Consider the following 14,846-nt stretch of genomic DNA (forward strand, 5'->3'; position numbering starts at 1 on the left):
CTCTTCTTCAGCTGGGGGTCAAGAAGTGACAGATCAGCGATTAATAGCCCGTCCTGCCCTCCGCAGAGGGCTGTAACGAGCATGCACCGTTCAGAGATGAGCTACTTTGAGAGAGAATTGTAGGACAAGAAACCTGCCCTGGGAGTAATTACTTAACAGGACGAAAAAAAGCTGAGCTTTGAAAAACAGTGGCCTCAATGTGGGATATTCTCCTTGGTGAGACTGTGTACCAGACATCAATGAATCGGTAGCCTAGACGCTTGTGTTACAAGCACTGGGAAAGGCAATAGATATTGCCTGTCTTTGCCAATGACTTTTAGCTATGTTATCAGGCACCGTGGCTGCTGGTAAGTATGGTTATTTGTTTTATTTTTTTTTAAGCTACAGAAGTTCTTTTTTTTAAAAGTGCTTTGTGCAATTCGATAGAAATCTTCAAAGCTTCAGGTTGATAAAGTCTTCAAAATTACCCCATATTCGTGTGAACATATTGGCTTTTGCAACAGTTTACGGTGGAAGAGGTAAACTTGAAGTGAATAAATATCTATGTGCATTTGTGAACAACTATAGAAAAGGTGCGCTTGAGGAGGAAATGTTATGTTAACATATTTATAATGCGCTTGGCTGCCCCAGCAATGGGTCGTCCCAGCGCTTTCAAGTCTACATAGATTCTGATTTGAGTGAAAATGATCTCGCAGGGAAGGGACAATTATATCACAAAGGCCATACGAACTCTGTTTGGGCAAAGGCGAACTTAAATCAGCAAAACTTTGCATGCTCTAAAATTTGCTACAAAAAACTTTGCACTTCTGTACTCCCCATGTGAATTCACTGCAGTGAGTGCCCCTCAATTTGCTGTCAAGGCAGAGAGGGCCACTCCCAGAGTGATATCACTGCAGCGAGGGCTGCTCCCAGTGTGATGTCACTGTAGTGAGGGCCGCTCCCAGTGTGATGTCACTGCAGCGAGGGCCGCTACCAGTGTGACGTCATTGGAGTGAGGGCCACTCCCAGTATGATGTCACTGCAGAGGGCCGTTCCCAGTGTGATGTCACTGCAGCAAGGCCTCTCCCACTGTGATGTCACTGCAGCAAGGGCCGCTCCCAGTGTGATTTTACTGCAGCGAGAGCCGCTCCCAGTGTGATGTCACTGCAGAGAGGGCCGATCCCAGTGTGATGTCACTGCAGCGAGGGCCGATCCCAGTGTGATGTCACTGCAGTGAGGGCTGCTCCCAGTGTGATGTCACCGCAGCAAGGACCGCTCCCAGTATGATGTCACTGCAGTGAGGGCCACTCCCAGTATGAAGTCATTGCGTTGAGGGCCGCTTCCAGTGTGAAGTCACTGCAGCAAGGGCCTCTCCCACTGTGATGTCTCTGCAGCAAGGGCCGCTCACAATGTGATTTTACTGCAGCGAGGGCCGCTCCCAGTGTGAAGTCACTGCAGTGAGGGCCCATCCCAGTGTGATATCACTGCAGCGAGGGCCGCTCCCAGTGTGATGTCACTGCAGCGAGGGCCGCTCCCAGTGTGATAACACTGCAGCGAGGGCCGATCCCAGTCTGATGACACTGAAGCAAGGTCCACTCCCAGTGTGATGTCAGTGCAGCGAGGGCCGCTCACAGTGTGATGTCACTGCAGCAAGGGCCACTCCCAGTGTGATGTCTTTGCAGCGAGGGCTGCTCCCAGTGTGATGCCACTGCATCAAGGGCCGCTCCCAGTGTGAATTCACTACAGTGAGGGCCGCTCCCAGTGTGAAGTCACTGCAGCGAGGGCCACTCCCAGTGTAAAGTAACTGCAGTGACCGCCGATCCCAGTGTGATGTCACTACAGTGTGCGCCACTCCCAGTGTGATGTCACAGCAGTGTGCGCCACTCCCAGTGTGATGTGACTGCAGGGAGGGCCGCTCCCAGTGTGATTTCACTGCAGCAAGGGCAGAGCCCAGAGTGATGTAAATGCAGCAAGAGCCACTCTCAGAGTAATGTCACTTCAGCGAGGGTCCCTCCCAGTGTGAGGTCACTGCAGTGAGGGCACCTCCCAGTGTGATGTCACTGCAGCGAGGGCTCCTCCCATTGTGAGGTCACTGCAGCAAGGGCCACTCCCAGTCTGATATCACTGCAGTGAGGGCCACTCCCAGTGTGATGTCACTACAGCGAGGGCCCCTCCCAGTGTGAGGTCACTGCAGCAAGGGCCGCTCCCAGTATGATGTCACTGCAGTAAGGGCCGCTCCCAGTATGATGCCACTGCAGTGAGGGTCACTCCCAGTATGAAGTCACTGCAGCAAGGGCCTCTCGCACTGTGATGTCACTGCAGCAAGGGCCACTCCCAGTATGAAGTCATTGCGGTGAGGGCCGCTTCCAGTGTGAAGTCACTGCAACAAGGGCCTCTCCCACTGTGATGTCTCTGCAGCAAGGGTCGCTCACAGTATGATTTTACTGCATCAAGGGCCGCTCCCAGTGTGAATTCACTGCAGTGAGGGCCGCTCCCAGTGTGAAGTCACTGCAGCGAGGGCCGCTCCCAGTGTGAAGTAACTGCAGTGACCGCCGATCCCAGTGTGATGTCACTACAGTGTGCGCCACTCCCAGTGTGATGTCACAGCAGTGTGCGCCACTCCCAGTGTGATGTGACTGCAGGGAGGGCCGCTCCCAGTGTGATTTCACTGCAGCAAGGGCAGAGCCCAGAGTGATGTTAATGCAGCAAGAGCCACTCTCAGAGTGATGTCACTGCAGCGAGGGCCCTCCCAGTGTGAAGTCATTGCAGTGAGGGCACCTCCCAGTGGGATGTCACTGCAGCGAGGGCTCCTCCCATTGTGAGGTCACTGCAGCAAGGGCCACTCCCAGTCTGATATCACTGCAGCGAGGGCCACTCCCAGTGTGATGTCACTACAGCGAGGGTCCCTCCCAGTGTGAGGTCACTGCAGCAAGGGCCGCTCCCAGTATGATGTCACTGCAGTAAGGGCCGCTCCCAGTATGATGCCACTGCAGTGAGGGTCACTCCCAGTATGAAGGCACTGCAGCAAGGGCCTCTCCCACTGTGATGTCACTGCAGCAAGGGCCACTCCCAGTATGATGTCATTGCGGTGAGGGCCGCTTCCAGTGTGAAGTCACTGCAACAAGGGCCTCTCCCACTGTGATGTCTCTGCAGCAAGGGTCGCTCACAGTATGATTTTACTGCAGCGAGGGCCCATCCCAGTGTGAAGTCCCTGCAGTGAGGGCCCATCCCAGTGTGATGTCACTGCAGCGAGGGCCGCTCCCAGTGTGATAACACTGCAGCGAGGGCAGATCCCAGTCTGATGTCACTGCAGCAAGGTCCACTCCCAGTGTGATGTCAGTGCAGCGAGGGCCGCTCACAGTGTGATGTCACTGCAGCAAGGGCCGCTCCCAGTGTGATGTCTTTGCAGAGAGGGCCGCTCAAAGTGTGATGTCACTGCAGCAAAGCCCGCTCCCCGTATGATGTCTTTGCAGCGAGGGCCGCTCCCAGTGTGATGTCACTGCAGTGTGTGCCACTCCCAGTGTGATGTCACTGCATCAAGGGCCGCTCCCAGTGTGAATTCACTGCAGTGAGGACCCATCCCAGTGTGATGTCACTGCAGTGAGGACCCATCCCAGTGTGATGTCACTGCAGCGAGGGCCGCTCCCAGTGTGATGTCACTGCAGCGAGGGCCAATCCCAGTGTGAAGTCCCTGCAGTGAGGACCCATCCCAGTGTGATGTCACTGCAGTGAGGACCCATCCCAGTGTGATGTCACTGCAGCGAAGGCCGCTCCCAGTGTGATGTCACTGCAGCGAGGGCCAATCCCAGTCTGATGTCACTGCAGCAAGGTCCACTCCCAGTGTGATGTCAGTGCAGCCAAGGGCCGCTCACAGTGTGATGTCACTGCAGCAAGGGCCGCTCCCAGTGTGATGTCTTTGCAGCGAGGGCCGCTCACAGTGTGATGTCACAGCAGCAAGGGCCGCTCCCAGTGTGATGTCTTTGCAGCGAGGGCCTCTCCCAGGTGATGTCACTGCATCAAGGGCCTCTCCCAGTGTGAATTCACTGCAGTGAGGGTCGCTCCCAGTGTGAAGTCACTGCAGCGAGGGCCGCTCCCAGTGTGAAGTCACTGCAGTGACCGCCGATCCCAGTGTGATGTCACTGCAGTGTGCGTAACTCCCAGTGTGATGTCACAGCAGTGTACGCCACTCCCAGTGTGATGTGACTGCAGGGAGGGCCGCTCCCAGTGTGATTTCACTGCAGCAAGGGCAGAGCCCAGAGTGATATAAATGCAGCGAGAGCCACTCTCAGAGTAATGTCACTTCAGCGAGGTTCCCTCCCAGTGTGAGGTCACTACAGTGAGAGCACCTCCCAGTGTGATGTCACTGCAGCGAAGGCTCCTCCCATTGTGAGGTACTGCAGCAAGGGCCACTCCCAGTCTGATATCACTGCAGCGAGGGCCACTCCCAGTGTGATGTCACTGCAGCGAGTGCCCATCCAAGTGTGATGTCGCTGCAGCAAGGGGCGATCCCAGTGTGAAGTCACTACAGTGAGAGCCGCTCCCAGTGTGATGTCGCTGCAGCAAGTTCCACTCCCGCAGAAAAATGTAAGGGATCTGACTTGCCCAGTGCTGGCTATTTTTTTCAGCCCACACCGCTGTCTGTTGTCCAGTCTTCCCCTCACAATTAAGCATGGGCGGAAAATCCGTTTCGCTCGCGGATTTTGCGGATTTTCGGGAAATTCGCAATCCGCGAGATTCGCGAATCTCCCGCAAAATCCGCAAATCCGCGAGCAGCGGATTTTGCTCGCACTGCTCGCACTGCTCGCACTGTTCGCGTGAGTTCGCGGCTTCCCAGTACAACTTCGCGCCCCGCAAATAAGTGCTAAATTGCAGAAATACGATCTTAGCAAAACTGAAACTACTTACCAGGTTCAAAAGTTCAGGCTCATCATTAGTAGCCATTTCCTGTAGTGCTTCCTGAGGGGCCCCTCCAGAGTTCAGTTGCCAGTTGCAACTATTATGTGACCCTGCTCTGAACCTCAGAATAGTTACACATATGCCACAAAGGTCCTGAATTACAGCTAAGGGAGACAAGCAGGAGCCAGGCTGGAAGTTAAAATCCATTAATCAGCCCCTAATTCATTATTGTCAGTTGGGGCAGGGCAGGTGTTGTAACTAATTTTGCAACAATGAAAGCACTTAGCAAGTGCAAAAGATCACTAATCAGGAAGCACTAAGGAAGCAGGTGCCAGCTAAAAAAATATTCTGTGACACATTAATCAGCCCCAAATTAATTCAGGTCACTTGAGGCAGGGAAGGTGTGCTTTGCTTTGCCGAAAATAATGTACACTGGACAACCAGAGGGTGTGGTGATGAAACAGAGGGTGGCATGGGTGGGCCAGAGGGTGGCATGAGTAGTCAGAGAGTGGCAGTGGTGACAGAGAGTGGCAGTGATGAAGAAGAGTGTCCCAAACAGGCTGGACACGTAGAAACAACAAGTTCGCAAAACTTGCGACCCGACAGGTAAGTTCGCAAATTGCGAAATTGTAAAAACCCTCGCGAACTGGCAGAAACACGCGCGAACACAAAAAAAAAAAAATCCGCAAATTCGCGGGAATTCGCGGATTTTGCGGATTGCGAGTTCGCAAATCCGCAAAATTCGCGAACGCGAGATTCGCAAAATTCGCCCATGCTTACTCACAATAGCCCTTGCGGTGCAGGTGGCCCCGAGCTCCAGGGGGCCCCCTCCGCCACTGTGCACGGGCGGCAGCTGAGAGCTCCTAACTGGACCCGGAGCGTGAGGGTGGGCACTATGTACGTTGCGTGAACGGAGGCTCAAGTTTCCTTACGCCGCTGCTCACACTCCCTCTCCATTTCCTCTCGCCGTCCGGTCCGAAACAGAAAACATTGTACCCATACGTTTTGTTAAAAAAAAAAAAAGGCACAATAAGAGGCTGCTTAAACATAGCCCTGTCCTCACGTTCAGATCCGTCAGTACCCATAAATATCTAAGCGTGCCCATGCGGCCCCCGGGGGAATGCAGGTCGGCAGACTAGTCTTCCCCCGGGGTGTTCGCGCGAGGACACGGCAGGCGGAAGTTAGGTCAGGGGTTTAGGTCAGGGGTGGGAGGGTTAGGTAGGAGGCTATTTTAGGGGGGACAGGAGAGGAACAACTTCCTTTTCCTGTCCCCTGTGCCTCAGGGAAGAGTTAGGTTTTGGGAGCTTAGGCGGAGTGCTACTTTAGGTAGGCGGTGTGTGAGTTAGTGTTTGGTTCGTCGTTTTGGTGTCCCAGGACGACGATTAGGCTAGTTTATACGGCGCAATTGGGTTGGGTGTGATTTAGCAATTATCTACTTATATCGGAGCGGGAGCTCCAGGCGGCGAGCGAAGGGTGCTAAACGTCACACATCTCGCGGACGTACTGAGCGGGTGCCGATCCTCACGCATCTCGCGGAGGGCAATTTTGTCGATTTTCACATGGCTGTCCCTGACGCTGAGGCGGTGAGGGCTGCATTGCTAGTACTTGGCTGGGCTGGGAGGGCAGATCTCCTCCAGCCCGGTGTCCTGGACCAGGCTTGGGTCGGAATGACCCGCCCGACCAGGTCTGCGTCAGCAGGGGTGGCGGCAGTGGTGGCTGCATGCAAGGATGAGCCTTCTGGGTCACCGGATGGGGGGCCCAGGAAGGGGAGAGCCAAGAAGACGCAGGAGCCCCCCAAGAAGGGGGGGAGGAGGTTGAGTCTCCCTGCCAAGGTCGGGGCTGGGGGGGAGGTGGTCCCGGAGGAGGATGGGGGGGCCATATGTGGGGGGGCCTGAGAGCCCCGAGCTGGCAATTGAGGAGCACGTGCAGGGCCCGGCTCCACTGGCGTCACAGGCCAGACTGTCCAGGAGCTTGAGCCAGTTGGCGGGGTACGGGGAGAGCAGCGAGGGTAGTGGGGGGGAGGACTCTGATGAGTGGGGGGTGGCAGCTGGGGAGGATTTTGCCCTCCTGCTGTCTGGGGAGGAGTCTGGAGGGGAGGCTAGTTTCACCGCCATTGAGCAGCCGGTCGACCTGTCTGGGGGCCGGAAGGGGGTGGTGAAGTCCCAGGGTTCCAAGGGCAAGGGCCCCATGAAGGCACAGCAGCGCGGAGGGGCAGGGCAGGGGGCGGGAGGTGCTTCGGCACCCTTGCCCAGGAAAGGGGGCCCGGAGGGGCCTGGGCAGTCATCGATGTTCGACCGGTGGGCCCAGATGACTGAGGAGGAGAGAGCGAGGGACCAGCGGCGTGTCATTGAGGAGTATGAGAGGGAGTGGCAGCGCCTATGTGCCGCCAGGGAGGAGAAGGCGGGAGGGGTGCCCATGGGTGATGGGGCCCAGGCACCAGGGCGAGGCAGGTTGTCGGCCGGTGGCCGAGGTAGGGGGGTCCCGGGGGCGCAAGGACAGTGGGTCTGGGTGGAGAGTGCAGGGACTGCCTTGACGGATCAGAGACCTGGTGGCACCGGGGCCTCCCCGAGCGCATATGGCTCGGGGGGGGGTCAGGCCAGCAGGGTCAGAAACGGCCTCCAAACACCGGGACGAAGATGCAGGGGGGTCCGCGGCGGCCTGCCCTCCACCGAGGGAGCGGGCACCGACCATGTTGGAGTGTGAATTTACACCTGGTGTGAAAGGGAAGGGTGCTAAGAGAGTCGTGACTGAAGTGGTGCCGCTGGATGTTCAGGATGAATGGTTGGATTATGAGGATGAGTTGGAAGAGGGTGAGCTGCGTGAGCCTGGACGTGGGTGTAAAGCTAAGGGGGCAGCTACCAAGGTTGGTGCTTCTCAAGAGGCACGGGATGGCGCCAGTCGGGCCAGCAGAGGGATGTCGAGGCTGGCGGACGCACGGCGTCAGGAGCGGGAGGCTCCTGCAACTTTGTCAGGTGAGGGCTCTTGGTGGGACGCCTGGTTGGATGGGGGAATTGGGGGAGAAAGAAGCCCTGCCGGTCGGTGGGGGTGGGGGATGGGTCTGTGCGGGCAGGAGCCCAAGGGGGTGTGGAGCCTGAGAAGGCTAGTGGGGGCAAGCAGGTCGCGACGGCCAGCGCGCAGACGGACAAGGTGGAAGACCTGGAAGGGAAGGAGGAGGGTGTGAGTGGGGTGGAGAAACTGAGGAAGAAGTTGCCGTACATGGGGCTGGGGATGCCCCTGGGGTCTCATTTGTCGGAGAAGACTAAGGCAAGGATTTGGAGGCACGAGTATGTGGATGTGTTTAAGCTTTTGCACAGGGAGATTCAGGCGAAGGAAGGGTCTAAGGAAGAAGAATGGGAATTGACCAGGCGGCCGAGGGTGCCAGTTACAATGGAGAATTGGACATCTGCATTTCTGATTTATGCGAGTATATATTGTGAGAAGCATGGGGATCGGGCTATCGCATTGTTTAAATATATGGACGTGATAAGGAAGGCGCAGCTTCCTTTTGGGGGTTTCGCCTGGTTGAGCTATGTTGGACCTGGGCCTCTTGGCAGGGTCATCCCTAAACTTTTTGCCTTCCTCCAATACTCTCTCTGACCTATTTTGTTTGGTTTAATGACTCTGGGCACTTTACCACTGCTGACCAGTGCTAAAGTGCATATGCTCTCCCTACTGTAAATTGTACATGTGATTGATGTCCATGATTGGTTCATTGGATTTACTGTTAGTCCCTAGTAAAGTGCACTAGGAGTGCCAGGGCTTGTAGATGCCAATACTGCTAGTGGGCCTGCAGCGCTGGTTGCGCCACCCACAGAAGCAGCCGTAAGATGTGTCTGGGGACTGCCACCGCAGAACCCGCGTGCAGTCTCGTACTGTCATGCCGGCTGGGCAAGTGCAACCACTTGCCAGCCCCTGAACCTTCCCTTGACTGCATATTAGTCACCCCTATGGTAGGCCTGCGGGCAGGGTGCATTGTAGGTGTAAGGTAGGACAAGCCCTGATGTGTGTGGCATGTCCTAGTAGTGAATTACAACTAAATTCGTATTTCACTATTGTAAGGCTACCTGCTTCCGTTAGGCCAGAATGGGCTGCTGGAATTGTTACACTCTATAATCCCAGCAGGCTCAGGGAGCATGGTACAGAGTCATGTTTAGTATGCCTGAACTCAGGATGATAAAATACTTCTTTTAGTAAAGTTTATTTTAATATCCTGTGTTTGCAAATGCTACTTTTAGAAAGTTAGCATTTGCTTGCCTAACCATTTCAGCCCGCCTCTGCTGGTATGTGTATCTGACTGTCTGGGATGTGTGAGTGACAGGGCTGGGGGATGACAGGTGGTGAATGCGCAGATTACACCTTAGTGGGAGGTAGGAGTGGCTCTTGACTCTGAATCTAGCTGTGCTCTGCCACCACAATGCTGGCTCCACCCTCCTGGGGAGCGACTGATGACTCAGCCGACACCTGGCCCAGGAAGGGCGAAGCCCTATCAACAAGGTACTTCTGGCTGCCCCTGTCCACACAATGCTGGCTCCACCCCCTGTGGAGCGTCTGATGTGCCTGCCCCTCACACTGAAAGCAGAAGCCGGATTGCACCCAACAAAGTACTCAAGGACTGAAAGTGGCTATGCAAAGGCCCCCCTGGCCTGTAAGAACAAAAGAAATGCAGTATAAAAGAAGGAGCCTTGCTCCTTGTAAATTAGATCCTGTTTGTGCTACAGAAGGAACTCTGCCCGACGAGAAGAACCTGGAAGGACAAGGAAGAGTGCTGACTCTTGCCTGTGTCTGGTGCCTTGCTGCAGAAGGAGAGGAAAAGGAAAGACTACAAGAAGACTTTTGCTTTGAGAAACTTTGTGCCAAACTCTGCTGAAAGATCTCCAAGGGCTTGCTGTTGAACTTGCCCCCTGACCAGCGCCCCAGGACCAGTGGGCGCTACATCCTGAAGAAAGCGACTGTGTGTGCTGCTTATCGCTGCAGTACTGACAGAGGGGTCTGGGAGCGCTGGGCAAGCCTGCCACACTCCCCGTAACCAAGGCATCGACATCCCCCTGAGCACCGTGACCGGGGCCCAAAGCAACAGCGAGAGCAACGTGAGGTCCAGCCGCCGCTGGCCCGAGCACTGTGACCCCAACTGCACCGGGAGCCCGAGAGCAAAGTGAAGGAGGACCCGTCCGGTCCAAGCTCCTGAATTGACTGCGCTTCGAGCCGTCAATCCACCTGCGAAGACGGACAGCTGCCCTGTGATAACCCCCTCTGGTCGGTAGCCTGCCCGACAGCTCAGCTGTGAACGCACAGCCTGCAACCGGTACTTTGGCTGGGTACGTCCTGCACTTGGGGACCGTACTGCCACTTGCCGCCACCACACAGCCGCTGCCTCCGAGGGTCGGAGCGAACGACGAGGAAAGGACCCTGCCGCCACAGAGCACCGCCGCCCCGGATGACCCGTGATCTGCCCGGCTGAGAGCCGCAGCGAACAGCGACCCCGGAAAAGCAACGCGACGTGGGACAGCTCCCCTGGAAGTCGCCCGCTCCACAAGAATTTGAAAGGTACTGTGTTGTATCCTCACGGTGCGAGCGTCCTGCAACCCGAGCTCGCACCGCGCTATCTGCTCCCAACGCGAGCCGCCTCTGAAACCGAGGCTCGCACAGCTCCTGGCCCTCGAGGCCCACGCAGAGAGCGCATTGAGGCGCTACGAGACACTGAACCTTGTCGAACCTGGGCCGAAGGCCCGAAAGATTGCTTATTGCTAAAAGAGAACTGTGGCAACCTGAACTTAAGTAACCTGGAACCGCTATTGAAAGTTTGACAACTGTATTTACAAGCCTGCTTGAGATTTATATAAAGATATATATTTTTACGAATACAGTTTGGTGTCATTGTGTGGTGGGTTGGTTGTGACGGTGTGATATTGCAAATGTTTAACCCTATGTGCCCCAAAGATTAGCCTAAGACTGCTTAAGCCACACTACCTAGAGGGTAAGCAGAGGTTGTCTGGAAGGTAACCCTCAGCCCTGACGAGGAAGAGAGAGTCCCTGCTTGTCGCTAGTGCTACACTGCACCAACTAGAGCCTCCCCCTTCCTACAAGCTACGACGAGGAGTTTAGGGCTAGGGTCAGTGTTAACCCTGATAAGCCGTGGGGGGATGTGGATCAGGAGCTTTGGATCCAGTGGATGTCCTCGACGCAGGCGGCGGCGTCTACTCATACGGCCAGCGGTCTTCCAGTCACGTATCGGTCCTTTCAGCCGCGTCCCGCCCAATCTGGGGCGGGTAACCAGGGAACCCCAAGTGGACATGGGAGCCAGCCTGTGTGGTCTGGCTCAGCGGGACAACAGTACAAGCCGGTCGCTTCGGGGGCCTGCTGGGGGTTTAACAAAGGTTTCTGCAACCGCCCCTCTTGTAAATTCAAGCATGAGTGTTCTAAGTGTGGGGGACGCCACCCGGTCACGCGGTGCCTCACCTTGGCTACGCCATCAGAGCAGTGGAAATTTGCCAAGGGTAGGGGGCAGCCTGGGCCGAAGGGCCCTTACTCCGGTTAAAGTGGAGGCCATGGGTCCATGACTCTCCCGGTACCCTGATAAGGAGGCGGCGTTGCGTTTGTATTGGGGGTTTGTGGAAGGTTTTCGGATTGGCTATCAGGGGCCCACGGAGAGGCATTGGGCTGAGAATTTGCGGTCTGCTAAGGAGTTGCCGGGGGTAGTGGCGCGTAAGTTGGAGAAGGAGGTTTCGGAGGGCAGGATTGCAGGTCCGTTCTCGGAGTGGCCACTGTCAGATCTCATCGTGTCACCGTTGGGGGTTGTGCCCAAGAAGGAGCAAGGGGAATACAGGTTGATCCATCACTTGTCCTGGCCGGAAGGTGGGTCGGTGAATGATTTCATTCCCGAGGAGGACTCGAGGGTGTTGTACGCTTCGGTGGACGATGCCATTGGGTTGGTGCGGTCGTGTGGGAGGGGGGCGGAGATGGCCAAGTGTGACATCAAGTCGGCCTTTCGGCTTCTTCCCATTCATCCGGCGGATTTTCCTCTCTTGGGTATGCAGTTTGATGGGGCCATTTTTGTGGACATGGTGTTGCCAATGGGTTGTGCGATTTCCTGCGCGCTCTTCAAGACTTTTAGCTCCTTTTTGCAGTGGGCTTTTGTGGACCGCAGTGGGCACCGGCTGGTGTCTCACTATTTGGACGACTTTCTGTTTGTGGGATCTGAACGTTCTGGCGACTGTGGTCAGGCTCTGCAGCAGTTTCAGTTGTTGGCTCACAATTTTGGGGTGCCTTTGGCACCAGAGAAGACGGAAGGGCCCAGTTGTTGTCTGACGTTCCTCGGAATTGAATTGGATTCGGTGGCCTGGCAGGCGCGTTTACCGGTGGCGAAGGTGGCTGAGATGCAGGATGCTTTGAAGGGCGCGATCAGGGTTCAGAAGCTGGAGTTGAGGTCTGTGCAGCGTTTGCTGGGGTTGTTGAACTTTGCCTGCAGAGTGGTGAGGGCTGGGAGGACGTTTTGTAGGCGGCTCGGCATGGCCATGTCGGGCGTGGCCCTCCCACATCACAGGGTCAGGATTACGCTGGGGGTCCGGTCGGACTTACGAGTATGGCTGGTCTTTCTCGAGGATTTCAATGGCGTGTCTTTGGATTTTGTGCGGGACAAGATGGTGTGGCAGGTTCAACTCTACTCGGACGCGGCGGGGCGGCTGGTTTCGGAATTTTCTGGGACGGTCGCTGGTGCGCGGAAAGGTGGCCGGATCATTGGCTGCGTCAGGGCAGGAGCATTGCGTTCTTGGAGTTCTTTCCCTTGTTGGTGGCATTGCTGGTGTGGGGCCCGGAGTTCAAGAACAAGTCTGTGTTGTTCCACGTGGACAATATGACGGTGGTGGACTTGGTTAACAATCAGAAAGCGAGAGATCCGAGGGTGCTGCGCTTGCTGCGAAGCTTCATGCTGCTATGTCTGCGTTACAATGTGCTGTTTCGCGTGCAACATGTGCCTGGCGCAAGTAACGAAATTGCGGATGCGTTATCTCGTTCGCAGTGGCTGCACTTCAGGGAGCTGGCGCCGGGAGCGGAGGCTTGCAAGACCAAGGTGCCGGAGGGTATCTGGGCATGGGGGGAGTGAGAGTGGTTGGTCGGGTGGAACAGTCGTTGGCGGAGTCTACTAGGCGGGCGTACAGATTGGCTTGGAGTGAGTTTGGGAAGTTTGTGGGCCTGGGGACAGGGGTGATGGGTTTGCCAAAGGAGGAGTGCGAAAGGCGGGTGGTGCACTTTGTGTTGGATTGCATGGATAGGGGGCTGTCGCTGACAACGATTGCTGGCAAGTTGGCGGGTGTGTCTTTCTACTGCATGGTGTATTTGGGTTTTGATCCGGCTAGTTCGGATCTGCTGAGCCGAATGTTGAAGGATTGGGGGAGGGTGCGGGCAGAGTTGGGGGGCGGGGAGTTGCCGAGAGAGCCGGTCACGTTTGACTTATTGAAGTTGGTTTTGCAGGAATTGTTTTTTTGTTGCTACGACGGGGGGGAGGTGGCGCTTTTTCGCTTATGCATGATCTGGATGTTTTTTGGAGCGTTTCGGGTGTCGGAGCTGCTGGGGGCGCGGGGGGCGCCGGGTAGGTTGTTTACTGATGTGCGGGTGGACGGGCTCTGTTTGGGCATTTGGTCGGGGCGGTCCAAGACTGACCAGGTGGGACGGGGTAAATGGGTGTGGTTGTCGGCGAGTGGGTGTGCAGGTGTGTGTCCGGTGCGAGAGTGGCTGAGCTTTGGGCAGAAAGTGCTGCGAACGGAAGGGGAAATCTTTGTGCATGCGTCACGGAAGCGTTTGACGGCGGGTCAGTTGTTGGCAGTGCTACGGATGGCTTTGAGGAGGCTGGGTAGGGACCCGGCTCGGTTTGGCACGCATTCCTTTCGGATTGGGGCGGCTACGGCGGCGGCGGGTTTGGGTTGGTCCTGGGAGGAGATCAGGAGGATTGGCCGCTGGAGGTCGCGGTGCTGTGAGCGCTATGTGCGCAAGTGAGGGCGGGGGCGCAACGCTTGGACGGCGGCGCTGCTTGGCGTATTTTCTTGTGATGCCTTGGTACTAATACCTTTTTCTTCGTAGGTTGTGTTCGTGGACCGGGGGCCAAGACGGTCACTTGGGTCGTGGGGCACTCTTTTGTGCATTGGGCTTCGAAGTATGCTGACAGGCAGGTGTACGGTCGTAGCCTGGGCCTGAGGAGCAGCCATCATGAAGTTCAATGGTGGGGTAAGAGCGGAATGAGATGGGGTGAACTGTTGCCATGGCTGACAAAGAAAGTGTCGCAGCTGGGCTGCCCGGACATGATCATCGTCCACCTGGGGGAAAATGACTTAGTGAAGCAATCGGGGGTGTCACTGTTGCACTTGATGCAGAGGGACTTGGAGGGGATTAAGAACAATCTGGCTGGCGCCTGCATTGTTTGGACTGAGTTTGTGCCAAGGAGGATTTGGAGGGGTGCACTTAAGCCTGCGGCCGTGGAAAGGGCCCGCAGGAAACTGAACAGGGCTATGAGACTCTTTTGCGCGGATCGGGGGATTAAAGTGCTGGCTCATGTCGGGCTCCAGCCGGAACAACCTCTTCTTTTCAGGGACGACGGCGTGCACCTTTCTCACATGGGAAATGCATTTTACCTCATGGAGCTGCGGGACTTGATTAGTTGTCTGTGGAACGAGTCAATTTGGTGTAGGCGAGTCTGAGTTCGAAAGGTGCACGCTTGGTGGGGCAGGTAACCGCCCTCCGGGGGTTCCCTGGGTGGCGGGAACTGGGAGGGGTGGGGAGTCCATGACGGGCAGAATCACCCTTACAGGGAGGGGGTTACAGGCGCAGGATGGGAGAGAGTGGTAGACGGGAGTGCGATGGATGGAAATGACCGAGGAGTCGGAAAGTGGAAAGGGGAAGTGAATGGGATGCAAAGAGGTTGTGGTGTGATTTGGGAATGGCTGGTGGAGCACGTGAGTGGATGACGGTTGAAAGGCAGGATG

At 56.2% G+C, this 14,846-nt stretch overlaps 1 protein-coding gene across 1 annotated transcript in view; it reads left to right on the forward strand.

The window, feature by feature from the left end:
- LOC147691756 (uncharacterized) overlaps positions 1–14,561 on the forward strand; it is a 36,114-nt gene extending 21,553 nt beyond the window's left edge. The window contains exon 2 of the mRNA XM_086939478.1: positions 13,948–14,561. Within this exon, the coding sequence (XP_086795604.1) occupies positions 13,948–14,561 (614 nt within the window). The remainder of the gene's footprint in view (positions 1–13,947) is intronic.
- Positions 14,562–14,846: the final 285 nt, after the last annotated feature.

The sequence above is a fragment of the Lissotriton vulgaris genome, chromosome 9, assembly GCF_964263255.1.
Source record: "Lissotriton vulgaris chromosome 9, aLisVul1.2, whole genome shotgun sequence".
NCBI classification, from domain to species: Eukaryota; Metazoa; Chordata; class Amphibia; order Caudata; family Salamandridae; genus Lissotriton; species Lissotriton vulgaris.